Here is a 9,468-nt window from a genome sequence, read left to right on the forward strand (position 1 = left end):
CGGGCCCGAGGAACGCGGCCACCACGGGCAGGCAGACGCTGCGGCCGAACCGGCGGCTGGTGCAGCGCAGCTCGGCAGTGAGCTGCAGCTCGCGTGCCGACCACAGGGTGACGGTGAGCGGCAGCCGGCCGCGCGCCGGCACCTGGCCGCTCTGCGGGCTGACGCTGACCAGCAGGTCGCCGCGGCGCACCGTGCACCACTCGAACGGCGCCGCGTAGTCCGAGTCGTTCACCACGGTGACTGTTCGTGAGACTCGGCTCCAGAAGGGCACCGGGTCGGGCAGACGCAGAAGCGGCGGCTCCAGCCACAGCGGCAGCGGCTCGCAGCGGCACAGAGTCTGCACCTCCAGCGCCAGCGCGTCCCAGACGGGCGGCCGGCCGGCCGGCGGCACAGAGCGGGACCGGGCCGGCCGCCGGCGCCGCGGCGCGTGCAGGTCGAGCGGCGCCGGCCGCTGCAGACAACTCACCGAGGCAGAGCGCCGCGCCGCCGGCCGCCGCTCCAGGCGGGACAGCAGGCCCGGCCGCGGCCAGCCGGGCTCGAAGCGCACATCCTCACCGTCCAGCCCCGTCTCCGGCATGTTCTCGAGCAGCAGGCTCCAGACGACGCGCCGCTCGCCGAGCCGGCCGGTTGCGCAGCTGAACGTCACCCCGACCTGCTCGAACGGTCGCAGCGTGCCGCGCGCCGGGCTGGGGCGGGTGTCGCTGCCGGCCGACACGTCCGAGGCGTCGTGTCCGTAGGCGTCCAGGGCGCTGGGCCGCGGCTCCCAGCGGTAGGTGAGGGGCACCCCGCTGGTGTTCCTCAGCTGCAGCGAGCTCCGCACCTCCAGCCGTGGCAGGGTGTCGGGCAGCCGCAGGAACCACTGGCAGTATTTGTCAGCGCGCTGCCCCACCGCCGGCTGGTGGAACTGGCCGCTGGCGGCCACCAGACGCGCCGCGCCGCGCACACCGCTCCCACACACGGTCACATGGCGCACCTGGGCGTTGTCGCAGACCAGAGTGAGCGTCTGCCGGTGCGGGCCGACCGCCGCCGGGATGTAGGACACCTCCAGCTGCACGCTGTCGCTCGTATCCAGCGTGAAGTGGTCGGGCTGGACGGCGAAGCTGGCGCCCTCCAGGTCTGGCGCGAGGCCGCTGAGCTCGGCGGGCTCCCCGGGCCAGGCAGAGCGGCGGAGTACTCTGAACTGGCCGTGGCCGCCCTCGTTGGTGACGGTGACGAGCCGTCTCTTACGGCAGCCTACCAGCGCCTCGCCGAGCTCGATGGTAGCGTCCATGACGAGCACGGGAGGACGGTGACTGACTAGCAGCGGCACGGCCAGCTCGCCGAGCGGAGTCACCACCAGCAGACGGTCGCGAAAGGTGCGTCTCCGGCGCGCGCGGAACGCCAGCCGAGCCTCCAGTGAGAGACCCGGCGCCAGGGTGCACTGCGCGCCCGGGAAGGTGATCTTAGTGAGCTGGAACTGGGGTGTGACCGGCGGCACCAGCCGCAGCCACAGCAGCGAGCACGACACGTTTTTGACGCGCAGGCTCAGCTCGTAACTGCGGTTCACTTGGAAGTTGTCGAGCCGCACCTCGGCCGGCTCGGCACGGACCACATACGCCGTGACGTCCCTGCTGGCCGCCGGTCGTCCGGCCGACGCGCGGCCCAGCTGCGGCAGGATCATCTCCAGGCCGACCAGGGAGCTGCCGCCGGTCAGCGGCTTCCCCCCGCCGCTCTGGGGCTCCTCGGACTGCCTGCGGCGCGGCGCCGGCTCGGCCGGCCGCGGCGGCTCGCGGCAGAAATCCTCCGGCACGAGGAGCTGGTACTTCCTCAGCGCGGACGAGTCCAGCTCGGTGAGCAGTTTGGTCTGTCGAAGTACGTCCAGTGAGGGCGCCGGCGGTGCTCCGTCGGCCGCGGCCGTCGAGCCAGCGAGCCGGGCGGCGCGCGCTCGCAGCAGGTGCTTCTCGATGCCCTCCAGGTTAGCCCGCGTCTGCACGTAGTCATCGCGCAGCGCCGTGAGCTGGTTGACGAAGTCGGCGTGCAGTGGGTCCGGCTTGGTTGGCAGGCTGGTCTCCAGGCGGCCGATGAGCGCCTCGTCTGCAGAGCTCTGCCGCCGGTGCAGTCCGTACAGGTGGCTCAGAGTCGAGGACAGGTCCTGACTGCCGGCCACCAGTGGCCGGGGGATGTCCGGCCGCGGCAGGTCCCGCTCCATGGCCGCTGAACGCTGGATACAGGTGCAGCGGCCGCCTACAGTCCCTCTTGTTTACAAAATGACTTCATCATGGGCTCAACCATATCACCTCTCCCCTCTGCCTGACGTTCAATCGGACCCAAAGGAATATTTTATTTTATTTTTACTTAATCATTAATTGCTTTTATTTTATGTTAATTGACCAATTTGAAGCTAAATGCAACTTCTTCGTGTCTCCGTTTTCTTATGGGCGTCAAAATGGTCAAACTGGCATTGCGCAAACCCTTGCGCAAATCTCACAAATAAAGCGCCAAAAAAATAGTTGTTAAGCAATTTCAAAATATGCACGTGCCTACCATTCGTGGCTACCTGATTTAAATTCGTTGGATTTTGTAGCGCTAGGATAATTTTGAAATCATAGCTCTCTAGCGTAACCTGTGGTCAATCACTGCTCCAACCCCAGCGTCCCTTGGTCCGCCTCTGAGTTCGACCTCCCGAACTCGTGCACCTGGGACCGCCACTGATCGCCTGATGCCGTGTCAGACGGTGGGGGGATGTCCGCTGTGGGGACTGGTGGGGTGAACAGCACAGCCAGAGGCGGGCTGGGTCAGGTCACTGTCTGTGGGAGGGCCGCGTCAGAACAGCGCCGGGCGGCAGAGCAGACGGAGTTCGGGGAAGGGGATCGAGTGAACAGGTGGGTAACGCTTGATATTGTTGATTTATTGCCGTGTGACACCATGCAGTCGCCAGCGTTTGGTGGCAATACTGTGTGTTCAAAGGCAGTACCTTGTGTTTGGTATGAGTATCGTATGGTTAAATGCAGTCAATATTGTCTCGTGTCGGTGTCGTGTAGAATAATGCAGTCGCCAGTGTTTGGTGTTAGTGGCCTGTGAGCTAATGCAGTCGCCAGTGTTTGGAGTGTTAGTGACCTGTGAGCTAATGCAGTCGCTAGTGTTTGGTGTTAGTGTCGTGTCTTATAATGCAGTCGCCAGTGTCTGGTGTTAGTGTCGTGTCTTATAATGCAGTCGCCAGTGTCTGGTGCTAGTGTCGTGTATTATAATGCAGTCGCCAGTGTCTGGTGTTAGTGTTGTGCGCTAAAATGCAGTCGCCAATGTTAAGTGTTACTTTCGTGTGTTAGGTATAATGCAGCCGCTATTGTTTGGTGTTACTGACCTGTGAATGCAGTCCCCATTGTTAAGTGCTACTGTCGTATGTTTTAATGCAGTCGCCGGTGTCTGGTGTTATTGACTTGCGGTAAAATGCAGTCGCCAATGTTGGATGCATTCCTCGTGCTGATTAGTACGTATTTTAGCCGCCAGTGGCTGATGTTATTGTTATGTGGTCTACTGGAGTCTCCAGTGCCTTTGTGTCTGCCGTTGCTGTTACCCTCCTTCGTTGCTGGACCGAACCGGCCGTACCGCCACCGTCTGTCTGTAACTGACCGCCCCAGTCTCCCCCGGCCGCAGTGCCGTCCGCCATGGATCCGGACCGGCGCGGCTCGAACCCTCTGGTGGCCGAGCTGCGGCCGCTGCTGGCCGGCTCCCCGCCGCCGGCCTCCGGCGACTCCCCGGCCCCGCTGCGCGCCGCCCACCTGCTGTACGAGGCGCTGGTGGCCCGCGACCTGGAGCGCTTCTCCGTCCTGCTGACGGCCCACTCGGGCCGGCCGGCAGTGCTGGATCACTGTCACGGAGACGGCTTTACCTGTCTGCAGTACGCCTGTGAGCAGCGGCTGGCGGATTTCGTGGACGCCCTGCTGTCGGCCGGCGCTGACCCGTCAGTGGCCAGCCCGACCACCGGCCGGACGGCGCTCCACTGGGCGGCCGCGCGAGACGCCGCGTCCATCACCGCCCGCCTGCTGCGCGGGGCGCCCCAGACGGAGGTGAACGCTGAGGACGCGGCCGGCGCCACCCCCCTGCGGCTGGCGGTGCTGAGCGGCGGCTGGTCGGCCGTCCGGGAGCTGCTCAGAGCCGGCGCCGACGTCAGTGTGCGCTCCGACTCGGGCCGGCCGCTGCTGCACTCGATCCCCGCCGAAATTCTGGAGGAGTTCCTCGACAGCTGCGTCTACAGTAACGGCCGCTACGTCACCGACCGGGACTGCTGCATCCGACTCGACTACCGGCTCATGTTCCCGCGTCTGCCGGATGGACGCACGGTGTTCGAGACCGCGGCGCTGTTCCATTTGTCCACCTCCCGCGAGCACAGACACCTGCTGAGGCACCCACTGGTGGAGAGCTTCGTCGACCTGAAGTGGTGGCAAGTGCGGCCGTTCTTCCTGGCTGATTTGGTCTACTACGTGCTGTTTCTGTCTCTGCTGACGACTCTGGTGGTTCTCCGTGCCGAGGAAGGGCCGATGTCGACTGGCTCGCGTCTCCAAGGCCTCCGGTGGGCCACGCTAGCTGTCACAATCCCCTCAATGATCACAAAGCTCGTCCAGCTGACGGCGGCGCCCACCCGCTACTCGCTGAGTGACCGGAACGGTCTGCTGAAGATCCCGCTGCTCCTGATGACACCCGTATACCTGGGAGCGGACCTGGAGCGCGGCCAGATGCTGCAGCTGTCCGCCATGATGATGCTGTTTGCCTGGCTGGAGCTGTTTGCACTGCTCAGTCGTGTGCCCGTGTTCTCCATCTATGCACGGATGCTGCAGACAGTACTCTGGCGGTTCGTTTCGTTCGTGTTCTGGTATATGGCGCTGATTCTCGGTCTCACGCTCAGCACTTACATCATGTTCAAAGAGCGGAGCAGCACCCGGCGCCACCCGGTTGTGGCCTTCCTGCGTCCGTTCGTCATGACGATGGACAAGGTGGATCTCAAGTCACTACCGATTGACAACGACGCCTCGCTGCAACAGCTGCTCTTCATTGCGCTGTTCTTCGTCATGACGGTGACGCTGACGAACCTGGTGAACGGCCTGGCCGTCACAGACATCGCCGTCATGCGGAAACACGCGCGCATCTTCAGCCTGGTGAGCCGGGTGCACCTGCTGGCCTACACCGAGTCGATGATGCTGGACGAGCCGTGTGAGTTTCTCGGGCAGCGGCGCTGCGGGGCGGCCTGGTGCGTCTCCGGCCGGCCGCGCGGCCGCTCCTGTCGGCCCGGGTCCTCTCAGTGGCCAGTGCCGCTCTGCTGGGTGCGCGGCGCCCGCTCCTGGCTGGCGCGGGCCATCCGGCTGCGTCTGCGACTGCCCGAGGGTCGGCTGTGCCTGTACCCGAACCGCTGTGGATTGGAGAAGGCGCTGCGGCGCGGCCGTCCCCCTCCCACGGAGCCGGCGCTGCCGCGCTGCTGGCGGTTCAGCACGGAGCTGGTGGCGGCCGCGCGGCGGCTGGCGCTGCAGCCGACACCGCGCGCGGCCTGGCGGTCCGCCTCTCACGGCTGGAGAGTCGCCTGAGCGGCCAGCCCGATCACGGGCCGTGAGCGGCGGCACGGGAAACGACTCACGGGCCGTGACTGGTGAGACGACACGGCCGTGAGCGGCGGGACGAGACACATACCGACGTTTTGGTGTGTTCATCCGTCATGACTTGTCTGAGAAACGATGTTCAGCACTGGAGTTCCAAACAGCTCCCTAATTGCTACCTATTTATGTGTGGCTGTTGGTATATATTTTTTACAGCGTTTGCATGGTTGGTGGTCTGTTATTTTGCGCAATAAATGGATTTTCAAAGAAATGGCTTTGCTGTTATTCGAGATGGGTTTGATCACAATAGCACGGCTGATTCACGATAAGGAACATCGTTCCCTGCACGTCTCGCTCTAAAATCAGTGCGGCGTCCAGCCCTCTCCGGTATCCAATATCACGCGCTAATGGGTAGCACGTGCTCCCGGCTCCTGTCGGTCCGCTGATGGCGCCTCTAACGGGCCATCTCCGCCGGTCACCCAGCGGCGGCGTCTGCGGCGCACCGGAGCCCATCAGAGACCATTGTAGCGCGCTCAGAGCGAGTGCAGATGTCGCCGCACTAGTCACGTCTCCCAGTGTCGCCGATTCGCTCCCGGAGAGGAGGAATAGCCGATCGAGCCGCGCACCGGTCGCCAGCGCTCGTCACGTGCTCGCTAAGTGTGATGGATGCAGTCGGTAACGGTGACGCGTCGGGCACGACGTCAGTATGTGTGTCTGCGTGAGAGGATGTGTGTTCATCCCAGGCTCTTCGTGATCATTGATCAGCTCATTCCCAGCCCATTGCCATGATCCTCAGCTAGCGAGTGCTCCAAAAACAAGCAAACAGCGCCGATTTAGCACTAGTAACGCGTCATTATACGCACGCCTGTCGGTGCGTCCGGCGTTTGGTGAACAATCGCCTGGATTATTCACGCGGATGGTAATGTGCGTAGTTGCGTACTGTCCGGAATACATTACCATTGCATTCCGCGGGTGGTGGGGTCGGCGGGCGCACCTCCGCTGCCGTGGTTATGGTGGGAGGTCGGTCACCCCGTGCGCGGGCAGCTGCACCGACACGCACATGAACGGGGGCCGAGGTCAAACCTGGGCAGTGCCGGTGGCCATTGTTAAAAATAACTCTACTTCTTTCGTTTTTTTAGACTGTTTGGGCATCGTTTTTTTTTATACCACACCGTCTTGTTGCTCGCAGTAAATGAATGCATCTCATCGCCCTGTTCCTCTTGATTACCACCGTTTATAGTTGTCATACCCTCCATTATCCCAGCGTCCCGCAGTGTTATTTCTTCCGCCGTCTTGCACCGTTTTAACGGTCACTTCCACCGTCCTTCTGTCCAACATCTCCGCATTCCACAGCCCTTATTATCCATCCCCTCGTGTGATATACCGTCCTCGGCACCCCACCCTCCAGCCGAGTGGAATTCGGTCGCCCTGCCTCGCTCTGCCGCCGGCAGTGGTCAGCCCTCCCTCCCCGTCTGCTGACCTGCAGTCACCAGACAGTGCAGGAGCAATGTCCGGTCAAACGGACCGGGCGGGGCCGGCTGCCGCTGGTCCCAGACGACGTCAGCTCGGTCACAGGAAACCACAAATCGGCGCTGAGTAGCTGTCGATGCTTGAGTAGCTGTGTCTGAATGGATGATTGGTTGTTTTATTTATATTTACCAGCTATTTCATGCCACTAAAAATGAACAAGATTTTAACGTAAGAATTGCTTTTTTGATATACATGCTTATTTGGTCTCCATTTATTTTCCCCTATTTCACTATCTTTTTCCTCCTATCTTTATCTTTATTTACGCTACCTTCAATAATATCTCTCCATCTATCCACGCAAACTGAGACTGCGCCTCGCACAATGGTGTGCCGAGCGGTCCCACACCAACACAGCGCCACGCACAGTTGTCTATAGCGTGACGGGCCAGCGGCGCATCACTGTATGTACTGTCCACATACCCACTACCGGTGACGAATGCCGCAGCCAGGCCCGACCATTGTCCGTCTCTAACGGCAAGTGTGGACCCACATTCGGCAGTTGACAATGCTCCCCGGTCACGGTATGGAAGGCAGCCAGTGCGTGCGCCGTTCTTACCGGTCTCTCAGAGTGCGGTTCTGGACTTACGCAGCTGTCTCATTCTGCGGCCGTTTTGCCGAATACCGCAGAGTCGGCCGGCAGGTTGCCCGTCGAGCGGTGCACTAATGGAAATTAATGGAGGGTAACGGACGGCGGGGATGGTCCGTTCGGGAGAGAGACTCCGCCGGAACCGACCCAAAAAGGCTCTGCATTTAGCCATAGTTGGTCAGATCGAGATGACTTTACTGACCAATTTAGCAAGGATCCGCGGCGGAAGTAGAAAAAAAATAGCAACCGGATAATTATTCGATGCACTGGGGGGGGGGGGGGCTGTGCTCATGCAATACCTTTATGCACAGGCAGAAAAATGTTTCACCACAAAAGCTAGCAATATAGGATGAGAAGGTAACTATAGGAAAACTAGCTATAGGAAGCTACATGAGTCATCGAAGCACCTATGGGATATTTTGGCTTGGATCACATGTGGCCGACTTAGAAGCTGTGGAAGAGTCAACAAACATATAATTTTATGATTGGATAGCCGATGTGGAAGCTGGAATCTGTCCACATTAGTCCGAATTATGTAGTGAGAGGAGCTGCTATCCTTTGACAATGGGCTGATAGAGCTGTTTATGTTTGCCCACACCGGAAGACAAAGACGTGTTAGCCGTTTTAGCACCGTTGTACCTGGCGCCGCCGTAAATCATGTTCTCAGACTATGGGAAGCTAAGATCGGCGCAATATTTTGTGGGAGCTTCCCATCGCGGCGGCGCCGTCCACCGTTATACCAGAGTGTGGAACTGCACCCTCACCGGGCCGGAGGCGCTGCGCGCCGGGCCGGCCGGGCTCCGAGTGCCTCCGCCGGGCTATAAACGAAGTAGCGGGGACCCGAAATCAGTGCAGTGGACCACGGGAGCCGCTCGCCTGCAACTCATGCACCAATTACCCGCACGGAATGTAGTTTACCTAAAAACTTGGGAAGGTAGCCTGGGTGTAGGCGTGTACTTCAAAGCGGGTTCAGTAAACGAGGCAGACGAATAGTCGGTTTGGCTTATTTGGCCCGTTATAAATGTGACTGACATCCAAAACTACCTCATTATATGATTACACTGAGAGTGAGTGAGCCGGCCACTATTACTCAGACTGTTGTCGGCACATGGACCCCAGTATTACCACTGCATTTGCCGCCCAGTGAGCGACCACTCCTCCTGACCCATGACCCGAGCACCGCTATATCCCAGCAGCCTGAGCTGGGGTCAGCCCGGCCGGGAGGGCGTCACCTTTCACACCGGCAGCGAGGAGCGCTCAGCGGAGCCGGCGGTCGCCACCGGGTCAGCTTCCGTCTGGGACGGTGTTCGAGCGTCACGGGTTAGCTGGGAGCTGTTATACCAATGCACAGTTACCGTCCAATACATGACTACACGAGCGACATAGGGGACGACTGGAGGCTCCGTAGCTTGTGGAGATCCAGTCACTGAGCTGTGCTGGACTGGAAAGGTGATGAAATAGCCATCAGTCACCGATCACCACACACCAGCGAGCGACCACTACTGAACTATACCGGACATATACATACACGCATGTCACCAATAACAGAGCACGAGAGAGGGCAGTGACGCGGGGACAGTGACCGGTCACCGAGAGCACTGACCGGTCATCGGTCACTGGAGGCAGCAGCCTCGATCATCGGTCACCGAATCTGCCCGACGGCTGGTCACGTTCGCAGCAGGTGGACGAGCCGCATCGCCGGCAGACAGTCGGCGAGACAGTCGACAGTGCAAGCCGCCAGTCGACAGACTGGATAGCAGTCGGCAGTGCAACAGTCGACGGACGGAAT

The 9,468-nt window shown here is 60.8% G+C and overlaps 1 protein-coding gene across 2 annotated transcripts; it reads left to right on the top strand.

Annotated features, from left to right (window-relative positions):
• Nucleotides 1-2,731: 2,731 nt before the first annotated feature.
• LOC122384593 (transient receptor potential channel pyrexia-like) lies at nucleotides 2,732-5,835 on the top strand. 2 transcript variants are annotated; one of them, XM_043372158.1, is made up of 2 exons: nucleotides 2,732-2,861; nucleotides 3,634-5,835. In XM_043372158.1, exon 2 carries the CDS (start codon nucleotides 3,645-3,647, stop codon nucleotides 5,553-5,555), a length of 1,911 nt encoding a protein of 636 aa, XP_043228093.1. In that variant the 5' UTR covers nucleotides 2,732-2,861; nucleotides 3,634-3,644; the 3' UTR covers nucleotides 5,556-5,835. The 2 variants fall into 2 exon arrangements, with proteins under 2 accessions (XP_043228093.1, XP_043228092.1); XM_043372157.1 differs by having other exon boundaries at nucleotides 2,766-2,861; nucleotides 3,618-5,835.
• The last annotated feature ends 3,633 nt before the right edge of the window (nucleotides 5,836-9,468 follow it).

Source organism: Amphibalanus amphitrite, unplaced genomic scaffold, assembly GCF_019059575.1.
Source record: "Amphibalanus amphitrite isolate SeventyFive unplaced genomic scaffold, NRLGWU_Aamphi_draft 000193F_arrow, whole genome shotgun sequence".
NCBI lineage: Eukaryota > Metazoa > Arthropoda > Thecostraca > Balanomorpha > Balanidae > Amphibalanus > Amphibalanus amphitrite.

What these genes read in the sequence shown, in the direction of transcription:
- LOC122384593 (XM_043372158.1), top strand. Translation starts at nt 3,645, where the DNA reads ATGGATCCGGACCGGCGCGGCTCGAACCCTCTGGTGGCCGAGCTGCGG.